Source organism: Suncus etruscus, chromosome 2 (assembly GCF_024139225.1).
Source record: "Suncus etruscus isolate mSunEtr1 chromosome 2, mSunEtr1.pri.cur, whole genome shotgun sequence".
NCBI lineage: Eukaryota > Metazoa > Chordata > Mammalia > Eulipotyphla > Soricidae > Suncus > Suncus etruscus.
The window spans coordinates 154965229-154992390 of NC_064849.1; the positions used below are offsets into that span (position 1 = coordinate 154965229).

The following is a 27162-nucleotide window of genomic DNA, read 5'->3' on the forward strand; positions in this document are numbered from 1 at the left end:
CCTGCAGCTTACCCCACATTGCATTGTGCAGCCCAACTCCAGAGTACAGGGGTGTAACGGGCCGGGGGAGGGGGGCAGGATTGAGAACTGACTTCTGGCCTGATCATGCATTGAGTCCTTCAGACCCGGGTCCCCGAAGCAGCCAGGCGTTTGCAGGACTTGGCAGCGGGGGGCGGCAGGCTGCTGTCACTCCGGGGAGCTCAGCGGCACCCCTGGGCACTGCATCCCTGGACTGGCAGAGACGCCTAAGCATATTAGAGAGCTGGGAAAGCTTTTAAGGCCTTCTCGGGAGAGAAGAGAGCACGGCCAGCTAATGAGAGGCTAATTCTGTTTCCCAGGGCCGGCGGCGCTGCTTTCCCGAGATAAATAAATGCCCTGGAAGCGCAGAGTCCCCGCGCGCTGGCAAGCGGCTCAGCCCCAAATGTTTTGCGGGGGTCGCGGGGATCCCCCACATGCTAAGGCAGTCACTGGCAGGGGGCGCCCCGCTCATGCGGCCCTCTCCTCCCGGGCGTTGCTCTTGCACCCAGGTCCTTGGCGTCCCGCCGCTCCAGGGCCCCTGCCAGGAGCAGAAGGGTTAAGGATGATGTAAGTATGAGACCCCAACCGCCTCTTCTTGGGGTCCGGCCCCGGGGTTCTGCAGCCCTAGCCTCGTGTGAACTGAGCCAGGAACTCTATCTAGCTCTACAATGGGATGCACCCGGTTTGCACCCTAGTTACTCCAGCTGCAGAGTGCGCCTCATGTTGGCCTGCTGGATCCCCAAGTTTCTGCAGACTGGCGAGCCATGGGCTAGCTAAGGCATCGGATGTATGAGGAAACGATGCCTCATTTTGTTCAGGATGCGTTCGTGCTGCGAGAGTGGTTTCTTAAGACTGTTCACATGCAGGGGGCGATATGCTGGCTCCCTTGAATTAACTGTCCTGGTCTCATCTTCTAGAAAACGAAGACAAAGTGGCAAGAAACACGTTATGTTTATGAATGGTAGAAGATGTCACTTAACGAAGGTTGTTCTTTTTTTTTTTTAATTAAAATAAAAGATTTTCTAAAAAATAATAATTTATTTAAGCCACATGGTTACAAACATGTTCGTAATTGGATTTTAGTCATAAAATGCACACCACTTCACCAGTGCAACTTTCCCACCACCAATGTACCCCATTTCCTCCCCCCCACCCCCGCCTGACTTTGAGACAGGCATTGTATTTCCCTCTCTATCATTGTCATGATAGTGTAGTTATTTCTCTAACTGCACTCACCACTCTTTGTGGTAAGCTTCATATCATGGGCTTGTCTTTCCAGTCCTCATCTCTATTGTCTCGGTATAATTACTACACCGTCTTTGTTTTTCTTAAATCCCACAGATGAGACTATTCTATGTTTGTCTGACTTATTTCGCTCCCTTTGACTTATTTCATGATAGCCTCCGTCTCTACCCACATAAATTTTGTGACTTTATTTTTTCTAATAGCTGCATAGTATTCCATTGTGTATATGTACCATAGTTTCTTTAGCCACTCATCTGTTGTTTGGTATCTGGGTTGTTTCCAGATTCTGGCTATTGTCAAAAGTGCTGCTATGAACATAGCAGAGGACATTATTGTATTGTGTTTTTATGTCCCAAGGTTTTATGTCCCTAGTGTTGTGTATGTAAACATTTTATGGGATTATTATGTTACTGACCCTACCCTGATCGGTGATTGTGCCCTACCCTAGGCTGTGACCTGGCATTCTGCCCCCACCCTAGGGTGGTAACTGATTCTGCTTCCACCATTGGGTGGTATCTGATCCCACCATTGGATGGTACCTGATTCTGGGGGATAAAAACAAGGATCTGTGGAAGGCGAGGGGCTTTTGGCTGGAACTGATGCTGAGGCTTTGGACTTCAGTCTTGTCCACCGAATAAAGCTAATATTTCCACAAGCCTGACTGTCTGCGAGCTGTTTACCGGCCGCTTTGCCTCAGAACTGCCAGCTGAACAGGGTGGCAGACACATGCTCCGAGTTGGAGGGGAAAGACCTCATCCTCCATCCCTCCATCAGTCCACTTCTTCAGGGGCTGACTTGCAATACCTAGGAGTGATATTGCTGGATCATCTGGGAGCTAAATGTCCAATTTTTTTTAGTGAATATGCACATTGTTTTCCATAAAGGTTGGACTAGAGGACATTCCTACCAACAGTGAATGAGAGTTCTTTTCTCCCCACATCCATGCCAGTACTGGTTCTTTGTGATGCGTGACAGTCTCTGTGGCATGAGATAATACATTGTTGTTTTGATTTGCATCTCCCTGATGATTAGTGATGTGAAGCATTGTTTTTTTCATGTGCCTTTTGGCTATATGTATTTCTCCTCTAAAGAAATGTCTGTTCATTGCTTCTCCCCATTTTTTGATGGGGTTAGATTTTTTTCTTGTTAATTTCTTTCAGTAACTTGTATATCTTAGATATTAGCCCCTTATCTGATGGGACAAGTGGCAAGAAACAAATCACCTTTGTGAATTATACAAGATGTACATTGTACAAGATGTCACTTAACGAGATTGTTTTTCTTTTAATTAAAACGTAAGACTTATTTTTTGTAAGCCCCGGATTTTATATTTCTATTTTAGCTCCCTTTCCAGATTCTTCTTTGTAGAACCTTAAAATCATTCTTATGTGGCATAAGGAACAGAAGTATACAAAGGGGCAGAGCAACTGCTCGCCTACTTCTGGCTTCCAAGGCCTTTGAGGATGTTGCTAAGAGTTTATCCGGAGACTGTGGCCACTGGTTTAAGAGCTTAGAAATAGGAACTGCATGGCAATTTAGTAGCGAACATTAACATTTTCCTCGAGCTGGCCAAACAGAAGAGCAATAAAGCACATTAAGAGAAAAAGCAGTTTTTCCCTCCTAGGAGCAGTTCAGCATCAGGATGCCTAGATTGGCAATGACTCGGGAGCGCCCTCTATTGATAGGAAAATGGAGAGCTCCGTGTACTTAGTGGGGGGACAGGACCTGGAGGTGAGGAAGAAGCTAAGAAAGTGGGGGGGAGTGGAGAGGGAAGGCGTGCAAGCGTCCTACCAGGGCTACTACCTCTGCAGCCTTAAGGCAGAAGAAGAATTTTACTTAATCCTTGTTAGCAAAATGCACTGGGTAAAGTATTCCTATTTTAATGCCTTTTAAAAGGCATTTGCTCAGTATTTCACTAACGTATTTCACTGATTATATTAGCAACTAGGAGAGCCTTTTGCTCTGATGGCATTTAATCCAACATTATTATCTAAGTATCAACAGATAACAGCACACCCTCCCCCCAGCAAAAAATAAAAAGTCATGTCTCGGGGCAACTTGGAGGCTGTTATTAAGCATATTATGGATGTGCTTGGATTATATCTTGGGCAGTGAAAGGTGTGTTTACCACTTGAGTCGTCCTAATAAGTAATGAGCACGTCATGAAAAAAATCAAGGTGAAAAGCAGATGGGCGGGAAACCTGGGTGCCCTTCTAGATTCTAGAGGGGCCTGCAACATCCCTAATGCACCCAGTTGAGTGCAGCTGGCGCCACCGTGGCTTCGTTTTCACCGGTCCGGGTCTCGGGGGGTGCTGCACATTATTGCAATCAGCGAGAAGGCGCGTAGGCGACGTGCAAGCTGCAGCAGCAACCAGAGAACTGGCTGATCAGAGAGGCTGAACGTTACAGCTCAGCCGGGACACGCAGAGCCTCGGAGGCCTTTGAGAGGCCTTAGATCTCAACTCCACACCTGCTGGCAGAGAGTCAGCCGGTCGTCACAAGGCGTCCACTGGCGGGGTGCTCCACATGCTTATTCAGTCACCCTCTTTTCTTTTATTTTTTCCTTTAATTTAAAAATCTGATCCTGCCCCACAAGAACTCAGCAGCTGCCCTCTGAGGCTCTGAACATCTGGGCAAGCAGGAGCCACACGCAACAGTGCTCAGAACGCGCCTTCCTCGCCATCTACTAATTGCACAGCACCCCACCGCGTGGATGAGTCCCCGCGGCCGCTTTTCGGGGCGAGGGAGGCGGGCTCCGGCCTCCCCAGCTGCCAGCCTGCGCCGCGGGCGGCTGCGGCCACGTGCTCCGAGAGCCGGCTGGGGCTGGGGCTGGGCCTGAGCGCGCGTCTCCAGCCGGCCCCGGGCTTCGGTTTGGGGTTCGGCCGCACCCCGGATCGCGCAGCAGGTTGCGGATCCGGGTCTGCGAAAATGAGGGCCTGAGGGGTCCCTCAACCCCCAAGCGCTCGCTCTCTCGCTCGCTCTCTCTCTCCCTCTCCTCTTTCTCTCCTCTCTCTTTCTCCCTCTCCTCTCTCTTTCTCTCTCTCTCTCCCTCTTTCTCTCTCTCTTTCTCCCTCTCCTCTCTTTCTCTCTCTCTCCCTCTCCTCTCTCTTTCTCTCTTCCTCTTTCTCTCCTCTCTCCCTCCTCCCTTCTTTCTTCTTCCTTCTTTCTTTCTCTCATCTCCCTTCTTTTTCTCCTCTTTTCTTCTTTCTCTCCCGTCTTTCTTCTCTTCTTTCTCCTCTCTTCTTTTTCCTTCTCTTCCCTCTCTTCTCTTCTTCTTTCTCCTTTCTCCTTGTTTCTCTCTTCTCTCTCCCCTCTTCCTTCTCTTTCCTCTCTTCTTTTTCCTTCTTCCTTCTCCTCTCTCCCCTCTTCTTCCTTCTTTTTCCTTCTCTTCCCTCTCTTCTCTTCTTTCTTCTTTTTCCTTGTTTCTCTCCTCTTTTCTCTCTTCTCTTTCTCTCCCCTCTTCTTCCTTCTCTTTCCTCTTCTTTTTCCTTCTCCTTCTCTCTCCCCTCTTCTTCCTTCTCTTTTCTTTCTCTTCTCTCTTCTTTTTCCTTCTCTTCTTCCTTCCTTCTCTCTCCTTTTTCCTTCTCTCCTCTTTCTGTCTCCAGTCTTCTCTCTTCTTTCTTTTCCTCCTCCTCCCTTTCTCTTTTCTTCTTTCTCTCTCTCTCTCTCTCTCTCTCGCCACGTAGCGCGCCCCACACGTTGAGTTGAGCCAAGCCAAGTAGGCGGCCCACGACTTTCTCCGCGAACCTGCGCGCTCCCGCTTCTAAGCGGGGCGAGGAGCGGCGGGTGCGAAGACCAGGCGAGCCGAGGAGCCGCCGAGAACCCCCTCCCGCCTCCCCCGCCTCCCCGCGCCCGCGGACGCGACCCCGAAGTGGGCGGATGCGGAAGTCCGATCCCTCCCGGGGCGGGACGAAGCCCTGAGCGGCCCCGCCGCCAGTGATTGGCGGATCGGTCCGGGCAGCCCCGCCGCGCTCCGCCAATGGGGAGGCGGGGCGGGGCGTGAGCGGGGTGGGGCCGGCGCCGATTGGTGGATCTCCGAGGGGGCGGGGCAGGCAGTGCGCGGCCGAGATTGATCGCTCGCCCGCCGGAGCGAGCCGCTCCCACAGCGGACGGAGCTCGGGAGCGGGCCGGGGCCAGCGCCGGCCGCCACTCGGTCGCCCGCCCGCTCGCTCGCTCGCTCGCTCGCTCCGCGTTTCCTCCGCACGCTGCTTGCGCCTTCCGTCTCTCTCTCTCTCTCTCTCTCCCGCCGCCGACCGTCTTCTTCCCCTGCCCGCGATGCCGCCGCTCCGCCCGCGGCGCGCCGCCCGCTGCGCACACGGTGGTGCCGGTGGCGGCGGCGGCGGCCGCGCGGCGTCGACGCGGGCCTGAAGGCGGAGGGAGAGCAGGAGGAAGCGCGGCGCGGCCCCCGGCCCAGGGAGGGACCTGCATGGACGGGCATGGGCGTGAGGGACGCCCCGCCGCCGCTCCCGCCGCCGCCGCCGCCGCTGCTGCTGCTGCTGCTGCTCAGCCTCGGGCTGCCCCCCGCAGGTACGAGCCCCGGCCCGGGCCCGGCCTTTGTCCCGCACGCACGCACGCACGCCAGGCCCGCCGGGCCCGGGAGGACGCAGCCCCGACCCGAGCCCCGACGCCTCGGACGCCCCGCCCGCCCCGCCGGCGCCGGGCTGCGGCTCCGCTTCTGGGGGCGCCGGGATCCGGCCGTCGCGCTTCCCCGGGGTTGGGGTGCCCCGCGAGGAAGGGAAAAGGGAAAGGAAAGGAAGGATGCACACACGCACACACACACACACAAACACAAACACAAACACGCTGCGGGAGCTTGGATGCTCGGTCGGACTTTTCTTTAGCTTTACACCCGTCTGTGTGCCTGGGACACACTTACACCTCTTTGGACAGGCACACACTCTAAGGCTGTAGGTCTACACCCTTCTGGCTGCTTGGGACACACACACACTATGCCACACACACACACACACACACACACACACAATAAGGCTCTAGACCCGTCTGTCTGCTTGGGACACACAGACTCACACAGACACAAACACACCCTGGACAGGCATACACACTATAAGGCTCTAGAGTCTGTACCCTTCTGACTGCTTGGGATACACACACACACACACACACACACACAAACTCAACACACACACACACACTCTAAGCCTCTGAATCTGTATGCCTGGGACACACACAAATACTATTAAGCTCTTTGCAGACACACACATACACACACTAGCGCCATACACACACACAACACTATAAGGCTCTAGACCCGTCTGTCTGGGACACATACACACAGACACACGAACACACCCTGGACAAGCACACACACTATAAGGCTCTAGTCTAGACCCATTTGTCTGCTTGGGACACTCACAGACAGACAGACAGACAGACAGACAGACAAAAACACACACACACTATAAGGCTCTAGACCCATCTGCTTGGGACACACACACACACACACACACACACACACACTCACTCACTCACTCACTCACTCACTCACTCACTCGCTCGCTGCAGGAGCGGGGATGGTTGGCTGGACTTGTCTTCAGCCCGGACAGGCACGTTGAGAGCCAGGCGCGAGAAGCTAGCTGCACAATGGGGATCCAGCTCTCTCTCGGGCGCGTGCGATCCAGTTTCTTCTGGGGCTTGGCGGAGAGCCGGTAGGAGGGTGAAGGGTGGGGTGCTCTCTCGGAGTAGGGGCGCCTTCCCTGCCCTGCCGAGGCCCCGGGAGAAGCTTACGGTGCCCGGGCGGAATGGTTCCTGGTCCCTGTGTCTGGCCCGGTCTCGGCCCTTTTCTCCCGGATTAGCTTGGCTCCTTCGGGACTCTGGGCGCGGGAGCCTGCAGCGCCCCTTGTTCGCCTAGGGTCCGCTGTCCAGGTGCCTGACGTGCCGGGACTGGGAGAAATGGTTCTCTTCCAGCTCGAAAGCAGCCGAGGATTACTATCACGTCGTGTCCCTAGGTCCTCCTTTTTTCTGCCTTTGGGCTGCATGTTCTGAGCTCCGGCTGTGCGGGGAGGTTTTTATGCTTGAAGCCTGTGGGGTGGCTCAAAGTCAGGGAGAGCTTAGAAGTTAGGGCCTGAGGGGTGCATTTGAGACACCTTGCCTCCCACCTTTTTATTAAAAAAAATTTTTGGTGCCTTTTGTGTAAACCTCATTGTGATGTGACAGCCGCCTGTTAGCACTAAGCTGGGGTAAGCAGACTGTAGTCTTAAAATCGTGCTCACAAGTTTTACCGTGGTGAAGGCCTGAAACCGGGGTGTAGTCAGAAATGTAGATGTGCTTCTGCTTACAGTTGCATGGGAAATCTCTCCGAGACTTGTCAAAAGACATTTTGGAGTGGGTTGTTTTTTTTTCTATTTTAAAAAATAATAAAAACCGTCACTGTGCGCTTCTTCAAACGGGGATTGAAAGAAAGGCCAGGCTAGACTCTCGTTTTTTCCCCTGCTTACAGCGTTTGCCTTAAAGTACTCTGTCAGGATTGGAGTGTGCTCCTCGGAAAGAAAGGGCTTTGCTGACATGGAAGACAAAACAAGCTCTTTGCAAGGTTTGGAAAGTTAGGTGCCTGGGTTCAAAAGTGGAATGTGACACTCTTCTCATTAGCTTGACACCCCACCCCGCAAGTTCCCCTAGAATCCTGCCTGGAGTCCTGTTGAGTGATTCCTTTGACTAGGCCCCTTCTCCCCTAGAAGAAGGCTTATAGGGGTGGGAGAAGAGGGAGGCTGTTCTGGAGAAAGTCTTTTGAAGCGCCAGGCTATTGAAATGCAGGGATTCTGGCCTGCTCTCATTGCAGATGGGCTAGCATGTGTTTTCTGTCTGGCTCCATATAATCTGCCTCAGCACCCCGTATGGCCCCACATCTCACTTAACTTCTCGTTTCTTTTATTATAAGCTGATGATTGAGTGGCAGATTCACACACACCACTGTGCCTTTGAGAAAAAATACTATGAATTCAAAGGTCTGAATCGTTTGGCAAAGCGTATTTAGATCCACAAATCCTTTGCCACTTTCATTAACTGAAATGAAAATAGATCCCCTCCATCACAGATGACCTGAAATTGAGACTTTGAGATCTCCCCCTAATGGGAAAGAATATTTCTATTTATTTTTCTTTTGTTTTTTGTTTGGGGGCCACTCCTCTTGATGTTTAGGGCTTACTCCTCGACTTACGCCTCTTTGTGCTCTCAGAAATCACTACTGGCTCTGCACACTTTGGAGACAATATGTGATGCCAGTGATTGAACCCAGGTCAGCTGCATGGAAGCCAAGCACACCCTATCCAGTAAAGTCTCATGCTGGCCCCTCTTTTGCTTTTCTTCTTAAGCAAACCTCTGCAATTCCTGAATGGAGATCCAATATGGGAGTTACTTGCTTACTCATACATTTTGGGGCTTTCTTGGCTCCATCCTTGAGACTGCTTCTGCTCTGCATTGTCTTGGCATTTTGACAGCAGGCTTACTTTACTGCCTGTCACAGGCAAAGTGTGCATTGTCATTATAAATTCATGAAGCCTGGGTATTTCTGGGTGGATGCTGCAAATTAGTCATTATACAGCAGGCTGCTGACCCCAGAGCACTTTCTCCCACCATTCATCCCCACTGAGGAAAGGCTGTTAGGAAACACAGATTCAAAACAAAGCAGGCCAGGAGTTCTGGGTTCTGACACTATTCAGGACTCAGCCCTGAATGCCAAGCAGAGCAAATGCGAGACCAGATTCTGTCTGACCCTCCCAAACAATCATGCCTGCGTTTCCACACTCTTTTGACTTTTGATTTTTTTATGACTATTTGAAATAATTATAAGTAAGTGTATGCTTGGAGAGATTTTATAGACCATAAAAAGAACAAATAAGCCCAGTAAGTTTAGCGGAAAGTTCTTGCACTGTCATTTACTGTCCTGTAAGAGCATTCGTTCGATACTGAATGATCATGGCCAGGTTTTATTTTCTCGCTTTGTGCTTACTGCAATTCTAATTAAAAAGGGATTGGGGGGTAATGATAGAATACTTATTTTTTCAGGACAGTAAGTTCTATTGTGAGACTTAAGAATTTAGACATGGGGTTTTGAGGAAAGAGTCCATCCATACCCTCCTGGGCTTTATGCTAGTTGCAAGTGCTCTGGCCAGAGCTGCCTGTGGTATATGTTGTCTCCTGGCCTTGATTTTCCCTTTAAAATCTTTAAAATGGCACTAATGCCTTTCACAGGGTGAATTTTTATGAGTTGTTTTTGTTTGGTTTTGTGATGTTTTGGGTGGGGGTAAGAATAGCTGGAAATGCAGGAACTGGAGCTACTTTTATTAGCTTTGGAATACTCAAGCATAGAATGAGTGTCTTGTGAATATTATGATAGCTACAAGTGTATAGCTAAAAAATTATTTACCTAGTGTAATTTTATCTGTCTTGACTTAGACCTAGTATTTTGGCTTTTCCTGAATTTGATCAATAATTTTTAAAAATTATAAAAGTGGGGTGGCTACCCACTTGTGAAACTGTCACCCCCTCATTTTTCTCACCATCCACATTTTTCTTTCCCATGAGAGTCAGAAAGTCACAAGTGACTTAATTCAGATTTAAAGTCAATTTGCTACTGAAAGGGATAAAATAAATCCTTCTGAGATACTGGGGTTGGCTTAAGTCTTTATCAGATGAAGTCCTAAATCTTGATATTATCGCAAAGTTTATTATGCCCACATATTGAAATAATTTTATATTTGATCATACTCTGCTGAGTCTGATTTGTAGAGTGAATTGTAAATGCTTGCATGGCTGGAGAAGATGGGTTTATTTTAGAATGACCTCCTTGTTCCTTGGATGATATCCCAAGGCTTGATGTGGCTCAGTAAGCCCTGACCCCCTCATTCAGAATCTCTTAAATAAGTCTCTGGTTTCATATCAGTAAAGGTTTGATATTTATATTTAGTACTGTGCTCATTAGTCATTGTCACTTGAAAATATTTTCAGGTGAAAATAGGTCGCAGTGGTCAAAGTTTAAGAAGCCCTGGTTTGGAGACCATTTAAGGATGTTTAATATAAAGGTGTTGAAATCCATTTCTATAAAATTGGAAGTGAATGACACAAGCCTTTTCTCTTCCTTGATTTTATTGTTCTCGGTGAGATTCAACAACAGAAATTATATGCTAAGTAGAACAGAAATGCTAAGTTATTCGCGGCACAGAATTTTGAGGAATTTGATTCATTTTTTGTCTGGGAGGCTAGTGACAAAATGTCAGAAAAATGACTTATAACAGTGGAATTATCTCAACTTATTTTTTAGCTTTGCTTAATAATTTAATTTATATAAATTGTTGCTCTAAAGAGGAAAATCAAGTTTCTAAGTAGTAAGAATTCTAGGGGATGGAAAAAGAGTTAAGTGGGTAGGGCATTTTCCTTGCACATGGCTGACTTGAGTTCAATACCCTGAAACTCCTAGACTCCCCTGAGCACAACTGGTATGATTCCCCCCCCCCAATATTCTGTGCTTTAAGCATTAGATTTTATTTCTAAGAACACTGGGCTGCTTGGGAACTTTTTGTGGGGTGGGGGTGGAAACCCAAACTTGATCAAAGGAATTTTCTTCTCTTTTTTATTTATATATTATTTTGAAGGCCCAGAGGAGTGGGTCAAACCGCAGGCCAAGACTTCTCTGAGCCACCACACAGCCCCTCCTCCAATTTGCCAGAGAATATGGAAACTAGGAGATGGAACATCATTTATTTATAGTTTCTTACTGAGCATCCCTCAGGAAATGCTGCATGCATTTTTCTCTCCATATTTTGACCCTGTTACCATAATAGCATCTTTCTAGAATTTAGGGGTTCCCCCCACACCCATTATATTTAGCAGCACAGAGGTCTTGTCTGCTCTTGTGTATAGGCAGTGGTTTCCAAAACAGATAACTTGAGTTGTACATGTTTAACAGTATTGAACCCAAGGAAGTCTCTTCAGAATTATCCACAGCAGTGCAAGGAAAATAGTTAATTTCTCCTCTCTCTAGCACTATCCTGGAACCTGCCCTTGGCTTTGTTTTTTCGTGCTATGACGCCTTTGTAAAGTAGCTGAGTGTACTTCTCCCTGTGGCTACATGAAAGGACTATGGAGGCCCACACCAGCCTGCTTCTACAGGCTATGTGTGAAGCTGCAGGGAACAGAAAGTTTCCAGAGGAGAAGGGCTTCTCCTCTTAGCATGCTGGGACTCTGAAAAAGTCTGAAATCAGTTCCTTATCTTCCTTCTCTCCCACAGGCCACTGCCAGCAGCCGGCCCAGTGCCGGATCCAGAAGTGCACCACGGACTTTGTGTCCCTGACCGCGCACCTGAACTCTGCCCTCGACGGTTTCCACTCCGAGTTTTGCAAGGCCCTGCGTGCCTATGCGGGGTGCACACAGCGGACATCCAAAGCCTGTCGGGGCAACCTCGTGTACCACTCTGCCGTGCTGGGTATCAGCGACCTCATGAGCCAGAGGAACTGTTCCAAGGATGGGCCCACATCCTCCACTGACCCAGAGGTGACCCATGATCCCTGTAACTATCACAGCCCTGACGGGGCCAGAGAACACAGAGAAGGGGATGAGAGCCCCCCCAATTATCTTTTTTGTGGCTTGTTTGGAGATCCTCACCTTAGGACTTTCAAGGATCACTTCCAGACCTGCAAAGTGGAAGGGGCTTGGCCACTCATAGACAATAATTATCTGTCAGTCCAAGTGACAAATGTACCGGTGGTCCCCGGATCCAGTGCTACTGCTACCAATAAGGCAAGTATCCGCCTCCCTTCCTCCTCCTGCTGGCCCTGCAGCTGTTCTGGCTCCTCCACTTGGGAGGTGTGGTGGTACGGAGGAACATCCTGGGGTCCTCTTGGAAAGCAGTTAAGAGAGCTGATAAAGGAAAACATTATTGTTTTGGAAGGAAGTGCCCTCTAGAATCCTCAGGCTTGTGTAATGTGGGGCTTTAAATTCCAATAGACAGGCCTCTGAAACAATGAAAAGTGAACCAGCGGTGAGGGTGAATTCTTTCGGGGAGTGGAGGGTTTGTTTCATGGAAAACTACAGGCCCTGTTTTTGGTTTTCATTTGCATTCCTCCTCTTTGGAGTGTGAGACTCCTTAAAGTCATCCTCAGTGTGGCCTATGTCGGGTAACTAGAGCCTGTAGGTGTTCTGAATCAGAAAAGCCTTCAGGGAAGGTCTTTGGTTGGAGACTTGGAAGTCCTAGTAGAAGGCATTGCCAGGAGCCAGGCATTGAGACGAGGCAAGCCCACAATGGTATCATTGCTGACTTCATGCTATCAAGAGTTCCAGTGGACTGCAGCAGGCAGTGGTGTCCTTCTTGTCTTGGCTTTGCCTTGCCTGCCTGTCAGTGCCTGTAGCTTCCCTGTTGTACTGAAGAAAGTGTTTTCTGAGCCAGCCTGAGTGCCAGTGTCTTCACCAAGGAGGTGGCAAGAATCTATGAATCAGTATGAGAGGTCAAAAGGACTTTCCACAGAGTTTTGTTCCTTTAATCATCCCCTTCCCTACCTAGAAGTCACACGCAAATTATTTCACTGTGCTTCATTTTCTTGTTTCTTGTAGCTTCACTCAAGTTGGTTTTTTAGATTAAAATGAAACTCAAATCAAGCTGGTGTCACTTTTCTTGGAGTCACAGTGCACCAACTGCCCCTTCCTACCCCTCCAGATCTGCATTCAGATGGTTTCATTTGTCATTTTGTAGTGAGAATTTTATAGCCTCTCTAGAAAGAGCGGGAGACACCCAGAATTGTCAGAAATTCAAGAGGCCAGGTCATTCCTCTGAACAGAGATTCAACAAAGATTGCTCTGAACAGTATTACATTGGTCCAGACAACCGAGAACTCCAAAATGGTTTACACTTCAACCGCCAATGCAAACCCAGTCTTGTCTTTTGCCTGTCCAAATCCTGTGGCTCAAATTTTTCCCTTATTTTTTTTTAGAAGGATGTAAATAATTCTTCTGAACTGTATACTAAAATATTTTCTGTCATTTAACAAAGTTTCATAGTTCCGGAGTTGAAAGAAAAGCTCCAGCCATATTATCTGTCTTAGCTGACGGGAGGGCAGGACTGGGATGCAAAGCCTGAGAGATGGCTTCAGAGTTACATAACAGTAACTCTGCGTGACACTGAGTAACATTCAGTAACCCTGATACTACCCCAAAACATAAAGTTCCATGGGGAATAGAGAAAGTTGCTGATAGTTGTATAAGTATCAGAGATAACCTTTCAGCAATCCTAAATGTATTGTGTGTAGCATTCTAGCTGTGAATGATAGTTCACAGAGCCCTGGCAGGAAGGAATCCCTGCACACGGCCAGGTGAGGTACCACAACCAAACAAAGGACAGAAAAAAAATAACTACATGGGTTCTTTTTGCTGACTCATTCTTATTTTTTCTTGGCTTAAAGTCCAGTGACTTGTGTTTGGTACTCAACCTTCCCAGTCCAACTTTTGACAAATCCTGGTGAATAGTACAAGAGGGTTATAAAATAAAAGAGTTGACACAAGAAGCACCTGTTGTCAGCTGTGGTTGAATCGCTCCCAGTTCTTAATAAGAAGAATACATATCTTCGTTTTATCTCTTAACTTGGAGGGGAATCAAAGGTTTTTACTCATCCCCAAAACAAGGGGTAGAGGAAAAGGGAAGGCGCACTGATGGCTGATGTCCTCTGGCAGCTGTTCGACTGTTCCCCACATCTGGTGGTCATACTGTGCAATAACAAATTATTCGTGGCTTTGTGACCTCTAGTAGCTGTTTTCCTTCCTTTTTCTGTAACTCTCTGTAGCCTGCAAAGCATCTGTAGGTTTGTTCACCATGGAATGCTCCTCTCCCTGCTGGTATGACCTGTATAAGATGAACAAAGTTCTAAAATTTTGCCACGCATTTGCCTCTAACCAAGACCTAACTAAAAGCTTCAGAAATTCTCAGCAATGAACATTAGTATGGAAATAAAGATAATTAATAATAAAAGATTTTTCAGAAAGTATATATGAGATTATTTCTCACAGAATTCTAATTCCTCCCCCCCCATGTCTATTGAAATACTTAAAGAAATGTTTTGATTTTTCTTTTTTAACACATTTTGTTTCTGCTGGGACATATCCATGGACATTTGGGTGAGGTAGCAATGGGGTCAGACTGTGGTCCAGAATATTTCCCACCCACTGGTTCTGTTCCAAGCCTTTAGGCCATCAGTGCTACTGTCATTGGTCCTTGGATACAGGGCATCAGGATTTTGGGGCAGGCCAGATCTCTTCACCTATGTGCCTTGAGAAACAAGCCACTTCCTTCCCAGAGAGACAAAGCAGAACAGGGAAGGTAAAAGTGAAGCCATTTGTGCTCCAAGAGGCAAAAACAGCTGGCCATGCCTTTTCCATTTCCCACATGTTTCCTGTGGCTTTAGCCCCGGTTGTTTGTTTTCTCTCATTCCTTCTGGGAAACTGAGGCCTTGGTTGTGGGGTCAGAGAGGGGTTTCTTGGGCATTTGTGGGACTTCCCCATATGCAGATTGCAGATTCCTCTAGGGGAGACCGATCTGGTCTGTTACTCTCCTGGGGACTGTAGGAACCAGTTAATGGGAAGGAGAGGCTGGTGTTAGGCTGCCAGTTGTGTCATGTAGGAAAGAAAAGCATTAAGTCTGGGCCCAACCCAGAAATCAACACAATTACCTGGTGGCATGTGTAATTCAGTGGCCCCAGATTCTACATGCCCTTTGCCTTTCTTTCATCACCATTTCCTCCCTCTGCTTCTAAGGAAACTCAAGAAACTTCTGCAAGTCCAGAAGGTGGTTTGGAGAATAGATTCTGCAGTTTCTCTTTGGATTCTTCACTTTGTTTCCCTGGTATAGACATTAAAATCTCCAGTCTTTCAAGTACAGTGAAGAAGTGCTTTTTCCAGAAAGCTTCAGGAATGTTTTATTGCACCGTGAAATTATGGGAGTGTTCTTAAGCATTCTTGTGTACAAGTGATTGGCTATTTTCACTCTGTTTTTCCTTGTATTTTAAGTTATTCCTGTCATTTTTCTATCACTCTTTTTCTTATCCTTCACTTCAGTGTGTTAACAGAATTAGAAGCAGTTGGAGAGATTAGAAGTGATGGCAGATCCTTTTATAGACCCACCACAGACTTTACGTCCTTTTTAGCTGCTTGTGTTGAAACCAGCCGGTTACCCCTGTCCTACGGTTGGGCCTCTCTGTGCCCTAAGAGTCTAGGAGAGGCCTTGCCTATGTGGCATGTGTGTAGCTTTTTATATTTCCTAATCGTTTTTCTTCACCAGGTTCGAACCCTAAGCTAGGGCTTCAGAAAGACGCAGCGTGGCTCTGAACCAGTTGCAGACTTTGCAGTTCTGTTCTTGTTGGTTGTCTACCAGTTAGGATATGACACTGCGGTGTTTTCCCAGCCCCTGAGCACCCCTGCTCATAAGCCTAACTTCACTTTCTAAAGAAGAAACAATTCTGTGGGCACACCAACCACCAGGCATGAGGGCAAGTAGAACGGTGTTCTTGTTGGTTACAAAGTCAGAATCAGATAAGCTTGTGATGTGAAGGCTTTCAACTGTCATTTTAAGCCTATCTGGACATCAGAGTTTGGAAATGTGGCCTGATTTAACCTCGGGCCTAGTTTTCTTTTTTGAGTAGCCAGTTTTATGACCTGTTATGTTTTCATCCTCTTTATTAAAAAGATGTGTGTATCACATTGGCACTTAAGGAGAATCTTCAAGATCCTGCTGGCAGGTATGTTTTAATCCCATGCTTTTTGGGGTTTGGTTTTGGTTTTTGGTTCTTGGGTGTTTTGTTTTGGTCTTTGGTTTTTTGCCACACCCTACAATTCAGGTGTTAGTTACTTCCTAGCTCTGCACTCTGGAATCACTCCCGGCAGGTTCAGAAAACCATCTGGGATACCAGGGATTGAACCCAGGTCTGCTACTCACAAAGCAAACGCCCTACCTGCTGTGCTGTAGGGTCCCACAAGCTGCTTCTAAGTGCTGCCACTTAGCCACTTGTCTCCAATGTCAAGGAGGGTTAGAAGGGAGGCCTAGATTGAAGGGCTGTGAGTTGGAACACAGGTCGTGAAAATGTTGACACTTTACCCCTGTGCTTACTGTCTCCCAGGCCACATTCTGTCCTGATATTGTCTCACCAACACTTCCTCCTTCCCTCACCTCTTCACGGTTTCTTAGAACCGCTTGCCATAGCTGTTGAAAGGTCAGAAAGCCAGGTGAAAGATGGACTGTGCCTGCCTCTGGCTCACTAGTAGCAGGATAAATCTATTTTGGGGGGCCCTGTCTCATCTTGAGAGCTCGTGGAAACAAGTCTGATGCCGAACAGAGTTGTGCAGAGCAGCAGGAACTGGCAGGAACACCTGGTGGGTCTTGTTCTTATTTGTCCTTTTTTGCTTCCTGCACAGTTTTTGTTTGTACTGGATTGTACTGTCTTCGGCCCAGGAACTACTCAACTTTGCTTCTTATAATTTTAGCGAATTGCCTGGAGGTGGAAGGATTTTCAGTGGCACGTGCTCGGCGGTGGGAGGCCGGAAAGGGAAGAGAAAGTATTTACTGAGCCATTTTGTAAAATGACTGGCCTGCCTTGCTAGCTCTTTATTCTGTACTCTCCAGACAAGGCCTTGTCCATGCCCATTGAAATACTCAAGGGAGTGAGTCTTGGACCCACTTTGAATTCTTTGGGGTAAGAGAGACAGACAATGCTATTTGGTGGCCTTTTAAACACTGTAATGCCTAGTTTGTATGTGTATGTTTTTAGGTCCTTGTGTTTTGGACCTTCGTCTCTTTGCTTTTCCCTCTCTGTCACAAGCTTGTTGTGAAGAGGTATTAAGGATGCAGGGGGGCTTCAAAATTCCCCATCTGCAAATGAACCTACGGCCTGCCTCAGCCAAGCTGGCCTCTGCTGCTTTAAAACAAGCCCACACTCCCCACCGTTTAAACCGGAGGCTCGAGGCCAAGTCTGATACACAGCTGAGAGTTAGAACTTGTTTTTCTGTCCCATTTCCAAATCTCTCTCTCTGCCTTGTTCACTTTTCTTTGCGTCAACATTTTGAGAGGAAGGGGCAAGAAGGAAACATTGGTGCTTTCTTTGTTGGCTGCAATTAATGCTAAGCAAACAGTTTGGCTGGTGCGGAATGTGGCATGTAAAAAGAATTACCTCCAATGTCCAACAATGGAAAATGCTACCTTAACCCGTTTTGTCTTTATTTATTTTGACTGCAGTAGAACTTGCTCTTCCACTGTTTTGGTGTTCTGGTGGGTGGGGTGATTTAAGGACTTTCTGAACTGCTTAACTTGTCAGTAAATGGAAACTTATGGGTGAGAGACATAGTAAAGTGGGTAGAAAAGTTGCGTTACTCATAGCTGACCCGGCTTTGATTCCTGGCACAAATATGGTCCCCCAAGCCTGCCATGAGTGATCCCTAAACAGAGCCAGGAGTCAGCCCTAAGCACCACCAGGTGTGGCCCCTAAACCAAAACAAACAAACAAACCTGTCTGTAAGTGAAAATTCCCAAGTGCAGCTCACATCTTAGCTACAGACTTCTTTCATCCAGCCACTTTACCAGGTGTGCTGCTGCTTATGTTTTTAGAAAGAACTTGGGGTGACGCTGGAACAGATGCTGCCCCATGGCCAGAGGACCTCTCTGCTCCCCAGTTAGCTACTGGTCGTTTGGAGCCAGAATTCTTGCTCCCTGTTCTGATTTCCTTTTGCTGTTGGAACTTGGCATGTATACTGGGCAGAGGCCACTGGCCACATTCAAACCTGGACTTCACTCTGTTTTGTCTTTGTCCCTGAGCAATACGGGGGAGACCGGTGCAAGTGGGGAGGTGTCTGTCAGGCAGACAGTGGTGGCTGGTTTTGTCGCTGGCTGCTGGAGGCATGCGGACCTCACTTCTGAGCCCCCTTTGTTCCTGAGTCAGTTTGAAAAATAAAAATAGGGGCTGGAGAGATAGCATGGAGGTAGCGCATTTGCCTTGCATGCAGAAGGATGGTGGTTCGAATCCCGGCATCCCAAATGGTCCCCCGAGCCTGCCAGAGGAGATTTCTGAGCATAGAGCCAGGTGTGACCTGAGCACTGCCGGGTGTGACCCAAAAACCAAAAAATAAAAAAAAAATGATAATAAATGGGCTGGAGCACCCAAACTGTATGTACCCACAGGTGGCAACATCTGGATATATCATGAACCCTCCAAAGCCTTGTGTTCATTTTGTGAATTGCCTCCCCGTGTGAGAAATAAATGGGTTGGAGAACGACTGGTTGGGGATGCCCATGGGTTTGAGGACCTGCCACACTGGACCCCCAGGATGGAGGGACTGATAACAGTCCTAGACTCTTGGCAACCTAGAGCTTGCCCATGGCTCAGTCTATGTGTCTCCAAACAGCCAGAACCCGCACATAGTTGCTCAGATGGAAATATGACTCAGTGTTAAGGAGTTGCAGGGGGTTCTGTGAGCCTGGCCATAAGGATTCCCCCTCCCCCCAGGCAGGCCCTTTGCAGCCTGCCTTTGTCCATGTGCACAGAAACCACTCTCTGGAAGTGGATTGCACCCCATCCCTCATGGGTGTTGTACTCTGAATGGCTGCTCACACCTAAGTTCATCTGTCTCCATGTCAGAATGCGTTTTTCTCTGGATTGTCCTGGTGGCCTCACTATATTCCTTCCTTCTGCCCTGGAACTTCCTTCTCAGTCCCCTGCCAAGTACCCTCCAGTTCCACTGAGGCTGCCCTTCTCATCAGCTAGTTCCCTGGGGGGTCCCCTCAACCACTCTGGGGGACTTGAACCCAGCAGCGCTGGTTACTGCAGCCCTCCAGTCCCCACTTAGCATGGTAGGCTGGGTCAGTACTGCAGAGAGGGGCCTCAGGACAAGATGCCTTTGTGGGTGATTGGAGGCTTTTCATCTGGCTCTAACAGGGCTACATGGTTTCTAGTCACTCCCCTGCCTTTGTCATCTGCCTGCCCCATGACAAACATTTGAGAAAAGATAGTCCCTTGCCTCTTAACTCTGCGTCCATGGAAGCAAGTATTCATGTTCCCTTTCTAGATGAGCCAGGTTGTGAAGTGAGGCTAGGTAACCTAAGATTCCCAGTGGTGTGGATTATGTCCCAAGCCATCAGTTTCAGGGGCAGCCACTCAGAAAGGCCCTCTCTGAAGCTACTCACCATCCCCCTGGCCCACCCAGGGGAGGCCTGCTGGCCACATGGAGTAGTGACTTCTGGAAACAGAGAGGGGGTGCTTCCAGGGGCCTCTTCTCTGTAGCTTCCCAGGTTTGGGTTTTTCACACTGAAAACTAGCTCAAGTTTGGGACCTGGAAAGCCAGGCACAGGGCTGGTCTCTGTGACCACTTTCATTCGGGTTTCCAACCCGGAGTTCCTTGTTAGAGTCCAGTTCTGGTCTTTGATAATTCCAGCCAAAGTCCTGCAGCAGAGCCTAGAGCGGCCAGTTAAACACCTATAATGTTTGTTCTGAAATACAATAGGCACAAGTAGGTAAGTGCACCACCTCATAAGGAAATGGGGGTGGGAGGGCATGTTCTTCTTTGAATCCTGGCTCTGCTGAGGCTGGGAAGAGCTGTCTACATTGCACAGGCCTTTTGGTGGCCACTTATTTGCCTTATTTTTATTGAATCTCGTTTCTTTTTTCTTCCCTGATGGGAAAGGAGAGGCGAGAGGCAAGAGCCATGCCATTTTGACATTTCATAGCAATCCTTGAAGCCCTGCTTCCTTTCCAGTGTTGAAAAGTTGATTTGTACTTGCTATCTCTCTCTCCCTAATAGACCTTGTGGGTGGTGAAGATATCGGGAGTGAGGCATTAAAAATGAACGAGGAGGACTAAAGTAGTTTGTCTGAGGTGGGGGAGGTTTAACAAAAGGCATTGATGTTTTAAATGCACAGAAATGCCATCCATCAATAATAAATGGGATGGATGTGCCAAATTGAGTTATTACAGCATATGGATCCGATCGTGGGGGGTTGGGGCATGGCCGTTTTCTTGAATCATTTGTTTGAGAGCTTTAGAATACAGTTTTTACTGCAGGGGTCCTCAAACTTTTTAAACGGGGCCAGTTTACTGTCCTTCAGACTGTTGGAGGGTCAGATTATAGTAAAAACAAAAATTATGAACAAATTTCTATGCACACTGCATATATCTTATTTAGAAGTGAAGAAACAAAATGGGAATAAATACAATATGTGGCCCACGGGCCGTAGTTTGAGAACCATTGGTTTTTAGGGTCCCTGTTTTTCACACTCGGATAGCTGCTAACTGGAAACATAACACTTTTGGAATTTCCCAAAGTTCTGATTACATTTTCAGTAGGGTTTTTTGTTTCTTTAGTTAGAGTTACTAAAGTGAACCAACTGTTTTATTTATTTTTTTTTTAAGAGGAAGATAATCTGACAATGTGTTTCAGCTTCTTCCATAGCTGAGTATTGGCTTTTAGGAGCTGTTTGTGAAGTGAAGTTGCATTACACAATTTCATAGAACTGAATGTTTCACCTTGTTCCATACCAGGTATCCCTTCAGTACTTGCTTAAACTGCAGGAGACAAGCCATTCAGAAAGGGCCTCTCCTTCTCTGAAACGGGCTCCTCCTCCACTTCCTCCTCAAGTTTTCATATCTTGCTACCGTGCTGCCAAAGAAATTAGATCAAAGTCTGCAGGGGAATTGGGCCATTTTGCAAGTGTTTCTGCGACAATGAAGATGAAGTTTGAGTTTAAGTTGATGTTGTAGCAGTGTGGGAGTTTGAGGCACAGATAATGGCAGGTGGGGGATGGTTTGAAATGAGCCCCACATTGGAGTGTGCTTTACTGAGGCTTGTGGTTGCTAAAATAGGTGGGACCATCTCCCACCCCCACCTTTCCTTGCCTCTGGGTACTTATCTGGGGTTAGATTACTCTACTTTGTGGTCCCAACAAAACCACTTTCTCTTTTTTTCCCTAAAGTGAACGGAAAAGAACTTGGCTCTTTTCAGACAATGTCTAGTTGGTGTCAGAGTTGGGCTCCTTACATTAGACATGCTGCTTAGCTATTGTGGAAGTTTCATGTCAGAGTGTGACTATTCCCATTAAGCGGGTAATGAGTACATGAAAAGTCCTTTTATTTTTTGATTTTTGGGGCCACAGCCAGTGATACTCAGGGATTACTCCTGGCTATGCACTCAGAAATCACTCCTAGCTTGGGGGACCATATGTGACGGGGATAGAACTGAGGTCCGTCCTAGGTCAGCCATACTCAAGGCAAGTGCCCCATACTGCTCCGGCCTTGCTTTTTTTGTTTGTTTGTTTGTTTGGTTTTGGTGTTTGGGTCACACCCGGTGGCACTCAGGTGTTACTCCTGGTTCTGCCCTTAGAAATTGCTCCTGGCAGGCTGGGGGGCGGGGCAGGCATATGGATGCCAGGAATTGATCTGGGGCTCATCCTGCATTGGCCTTGTGCAAGGCAAAAGCTCTCACTGTGTTATCTCTCCAGCCCGTTTTTTTTTTTTTTTTTCATCTTGAAGGTATGAAAAGTTCTTACTGCCTTGTAGTACAAGCTCAATACTGCCCTCTGTCAGGTTGCCCTGGCCGCAATCAGATGTGAAGTTGACTTGAATTCATCTTTGTCCCTCCAAGGGATTCTTGCTTGCCTTAGCTGACTTGTCAAGCTGACTTCAAAGCCACCAAATAAATCTATTTCATAGTCTCTTTAGATATCTAGCACCAGACCCCCAGGCCCTCTGGAAGGCCCTATGGTTGGATTCAGAAAAGAAACGTTCTGAAATCATCCACTGCCAAACCTTCTGTGGATTGTTAGGTGTTGAAATGTGAGAAGGCAGGATGGATGAATTAGGAAGGGAGCAACCAGGCCGTCTGGTCTCCTCGTCCATTGTTTGGCTTCAGTGGCAGCTGCAAACAATGGACATGAGTTTAACCAGTGGCCACAGCGCAGCTGGTTCGGAGCTGGCTTTCCAACTGGCTGAAGTCAAATGAAGTGGCAGGAAAATTCCAGTCAAGTCACACCAGTGGGAACATATGGAATTAAACTGTGAGCAAATGTGGGCGGGGTGGGGGGAAGCAGCAGTGAAGGTGAGGCTGGTAGTGGCCCACAAGGGTCTGTTGTTCAGATTAGCCCGCAGGACTCTGACGTCGCCAGCCCCTCGCTTGTCCACTGGCCCCTCCAGTCACCTGATCTTTGGAGGTTTTTTGTTTGGTTTTGCTTCTTGGAGGATAAATGAGCTGTTGCCTCCGTTACTGGTGGTGGCACAAATCTCACAGTGCAGCCCCGGTTCTTGGCGGGGGTCATTCTCCCCCTTGTGTAACTCAGAGATCCCAGTCCATGGGGTCCTTCCCTGATGCCTATACCTGGGTCAGCATACTGGGAGGTCCTTTGTGTCATTGCAGCCAAGTCAGGGGCACGGGCTCTCAGCCTTCTTCCTTTCCAGGGTTTGTCTGTGTGACCCAGGACTGGTGCATGACTAGGGACAACCCAGCATGTGTCTCAGTCTCTGCCTGTGACTAGGCCCCATTCTGAGCGCCTACAGATTCATCTTTTAGGCGGAGGGCTTTGCCCTTCTGGACAGCAAATCCTAAGTTACTGAGACATAGGGATCTGTCCTGCGGTACTGGAATTACCAGGAAGCCCCTCACCCCACACACATTCTCCCTCCCTTGAGAGCCTAACATGTCTCTGCACACAGAAGGGAGCGGCAGATCTGCCATTGGAGGGCCTAGGTTGGGACATAAAAGGCCCATCTAGGAATCACCCGGTAAGTGCATGGGTCCTGGAGCCTCTTTAGGTTCTTTGTTCTTCAACCATTGTAAGGTTGGTGTTGATGTCTTGGGGCACAGACAGGGGGTGACTGGTGAATAGACGGCCCCAGAGAAAAGCCAGGGCCCAGGATCTGAGTTCCAAGCCTGGTGGTCACGCCGCCTCCGACCTTTGGGGTCTGGGGGTACAGCAGAGCTCAGGCAGCACAAGCCTTCCCTACTCACCGTGTGACCCTTCCCTTGCAGGTGACCGTCATCTTCAAGGCCCACGGCGCATGCACTGAACAGAAGGTGTACCAAGCAGTGACAGACGACGTGCCGGCTGCCTTCATGGACGGCAGTGCAGGCGGCACCAGTGTCCGCGTCGAAGCACGGGAGGGCGGCCGTGTGGCCCTTCACGCGCGCCACCTCGCCAGCACCGTGCTGGTGCGCCAGCTGGGCCGCTACCTGACACTGGCTGTGCGCATGCCCGCCTCGTTGGCTCTGGCCCACGACGACAGCCACGACCTGCAGCTGTGCGTGAGCGGCTGCCCCGCGGCTGAGCGCATCGCTGACGGCCCGGGCACGGCGCAGGGCCCCGCAGGCTTCACACTGCAGAGCGCCCGCGCACGCTGTGGGGACACCATGCCACAGCGAGACATATACTTCCAGTCGTGTGTCTTCGACCTGCTCACCACCGGCGACACCAACTTCTCAGCTGCCGCGCTCAGTGCCCTGGCGGACGTGCGGTTGCTGCACCCACGCCGTGAGCGCTGGCACCTGCCCCCGCGCAGTGGTCACGCGGAGCCCCCACAGCTGTGGGTGGGCGCGGGACTGCTGGCGATCATCTTGGCCCTGGCACTGTAGGGCCACGCCATACCCAGCTCCAACTCCGACTTGCCCTAAGGGATTGCGCTCCCCGAACAAAGGCGCATGGGCCTGACCCTGCCCGGACTCTCACACCACCCTGCTGTGCGCGGGGCTTCCCCTCTGACTCTACCCGTTCTGTTTGGCCGTTTCGTGAAATGTTTTATAATGCCCCCACCCGGGGGCCTGTTAGAAAGCACTTTATTTTTTATATATTAAATATTTATGTGTGTACCTGGTTAGTATGTACCATGCGTAGGCGCAGCCCGTCCCCAGGGTCACTACTGGGATCCCTTCCTGCCCCCTCTCTCCCATTCTAGCCTTCCCTTGTTCCCCGTCTTCTGCCTGTTCTGCACTGGAAAGACGCGCTGAGCTGACACCCCAAGCAGGGGCGCCCCCGGGTTGAGCACCATGGCTCCGTTTGAGGGCGAGCATGTATTCGGGCAGATCCTACCAAACTACTGTTTCTCCAAGTCCAGGGGGCCAGTGAGGGTACTTGGACCACAGTACCTGGCATCTCGCCAGCCCCCAGATCCACACACCGTTGCCAAACTAGCTGCCCATTTAGATAATGGCCTACCCTCTTTTAGTTCTCTCTTACGGTGAGCAAACAGTCTTGCAATCTTGATTTGTCTGGGGCGCCCCTTTTCGGTCCTCGCCCTCGGCTGCTGGGGTCCTATTGTTGGAGATGGGTTTTCGTGAGACCCAGATGGGTTGCCGGCTTTAGCATTTGACCTGTGATGTCAGTCAGGTCTGCACTGCGGACAATCCCAGGTCCCGTGGTGTGCCCAAGTCCACGTAGTCTAGGAAAGTGGGGCTGCTGCCAGGGCTCAGAAATGCCCCCTCTTATCCATACAGCCTGGTGAAATATCCTTAGGGGTCAAAGTATCTTCTTGTATCTTCCATCCTGTTGGCCTTCCCTTATGAAGGAGAACAAGGATGGCAGAAGGGAAGATTCTTTCCAAGGCTTTTTAATGTATAGGCTAGGGTAAGGTTTTCATTGTCTCTGGACGGGAATCCACCGTTCTGAACTTGATTCTAGTTTCCATTGGTGCAAACTGAAGCTAGTGAACTTAGCTTTACCATTGTAGAGTAAACATCTGAATTCTTTAGTTATGAAGGAATTAGCTCAGGACTATGCTTATTTGTAGCCAGAGCTTTTGTTTTCCTTTTGCCTTGTCTCATCAGTTGGTGGTTCTGCCCAGCCAGAGGCCCAGGCTGGCAAGGAAAAAGGGTGAGACTTGGTGATCCTCCACCATGCAGAGTGCTAAGGCACCCCTACCCCCTCTCCATAGCAGAGAGTCATCCCACCAAGTAGGGAGAGATCCATCCACATCCTAGTTGCAAATCAAGGTTCAGTGCCCAGCAAGTTGGAGCCTAAACCCATGATGTCTTTCTGGAAACTGAGCAGGGCTACCCAGGACTGTTAGCTCTGAGCTCTGACTGCTTTGGTTCACCTCTGGAACAATGTGCCAGGCTCTGAAGCTGTGACGAGCCAAGAGTTTTCTTTTATAAATTGAATAGAACAAAGAAGGGAAAATGGAATATTTCTAACCACTATTTTTGTGCAACTAGTATTCAGAGTGACGTAAAAACAGTAGTAGAATCCGATTCCGATTGTAGGGGCATTTTATATGATTAAAATCCCTTTCCCTGTCCAGGTGGGCAAAAGATCTCTCTGCTACTTAAGAATATTGGCTGTTTGTCTCCTGGTGTTTTAGTTAGGAAGGATGCATAAGCATCATCCTGGAGCATAGTATTTGTTCCAGTGTATTCTCCCACTCTTGGTGGCCCTGTACCATGTTGGCCGTTCCCACAGGCAACTTTCCAAAATGCAGATATTTCTCTTGATAAAGAACAGATTGGTTTTTCTCCTGTTTCTTTTCTAGGATTTGTAGAGAAACTACTCCTTGGTTCTCAAAACCTTTCTCAATCAGAAGTGTATGGGGTTTGTACCCACCCATGGGCAGCTGCTCAAAGGCCTCCTGGAAAATACTTAAGACTTAGAGGAGAAACACTGGTTTTCACAGATGCTCCACATGGCTGTCTTTAAAAGACTCAGTATTTTTTTTCCACCTTTTCTTATGCTTGGAACCCCACCCCTGTGTTGTCGAGTCTTTGCAAAGAAACCTTTAGATGTGGTTCATAGGTATATGAATAAGTATCTGTGTAAAACAGTGAGTGTGCAGTGTGTAAATACTTTAAATTATTATGCTAGAAAAATAAAATGACATGCCATGCTGTGAAACATTTGTCCTGTGTTTATAGTGACACCTGCTGGTAGGAGGTGAAAAACAAGAGCAGACCGAGTTATCTCATCACTGGAGATGTTGCACCACTGGCCCACAAACTCACCACTGCTCACACAATTGCAGTTAAGTTTTCCTCTTTGAATTCGAGCAGTTGCGAACAAACCAGTATTTCTGTAATCACGAATGTGTCTTTAATAACAGATGGAGTCATAGACCCAGGATATGTACTTTGCTTCTTTGAAAGCAGCATGAACCCTGTGTGTTCTTTGTGCTTCCTGGTTGGGAGATTCTGGGGAACAGTATTTTCTGGGTTTAGAAATTTGGGGACATCCTGAAATGTGACTTTTGTTCGAGGATAATGTTCAGAGTAGCCCAGATAGAATATTTTTGTCTATTCTGAACCTCCTGTGGAAAATAGAGACAGGAAAGAGAAATCCTTAATAGACTTGGATTCGCCCAGATAGGTAAAGACCTCTTGGTTCTTAAGATTTTTTTCCCAAATGAGGAAAGTTGGGAGAAATTGCACACAGGCACTATGAAAAAGTCAACATGGAAGAAAGTTCATGAAAGGGGTTGAAAGAACTGGAAAGGAGAAAATAACAAAGTTAAGGGTAAAAGTGATGGTAGAGAAAAGTTAGTTAATAAGTAGAAACCTAAAAGTTAGGCAGCCTTGCAGTATTTATGAAGAAAAGCAGAGGTAGGAGGGGGAATAATCTCAATTAGAATTTTCCAAAGGAACAATAGAATATATTATCAGTAGGTATTAGTAAATAATAAGATGATGGATGGATGGATAGATACATAGGTACATGGATTGCCTAGGCATAAAGACAGTAATTCTGAATACAAAGGCCTGAGCAGGGGAATGAGAAGAGTTAATTGCTGATCTGACCACCCCAGTGAAAAGGCTCTGAAGGCCATGGGTCCAGGTGCTCTGACATCTGAAAGCAGAAGAGAAACATTCAGCTTGAGAAGAAGGAAAGAACGTGCCTCCCTCATTTGTTTTCTTTCCTTCAGGTCTCATGAATTGGATGGAGAGAACCTCATTGGTATG

General features: G+C 48.3%; 1 protein-coding gene across 1 annotated transcript; it reads left to right on the plus strand.

Annotated features, from left to right (window-relative positions):
- The first annotated feature begins 5687 nt into the window (after positions 1–5687).
- On the plus strand, positions 5688–26104 carry RGMB (repulsive guidance molecule BMP co-receptor b). The gene is made up of 3 exons (XM_049769143.1): positions 5688–5790; positions 11507–12015; positions 23257–26104. The coding sequence occupies exons 1-3, from the start codon at positions 5700–5702 to the stop codon at positions 23854–23856; spliced, it is 1200 nt and encodes a 399-aa protein (XP_049625100.1). The 5' UTR covers positions 5688–5699; the 3' UTR covers positions 23857–26104.
- The last annotated feature ends 1058 nt before the right edge of the window (positions 26105–27162 follow it).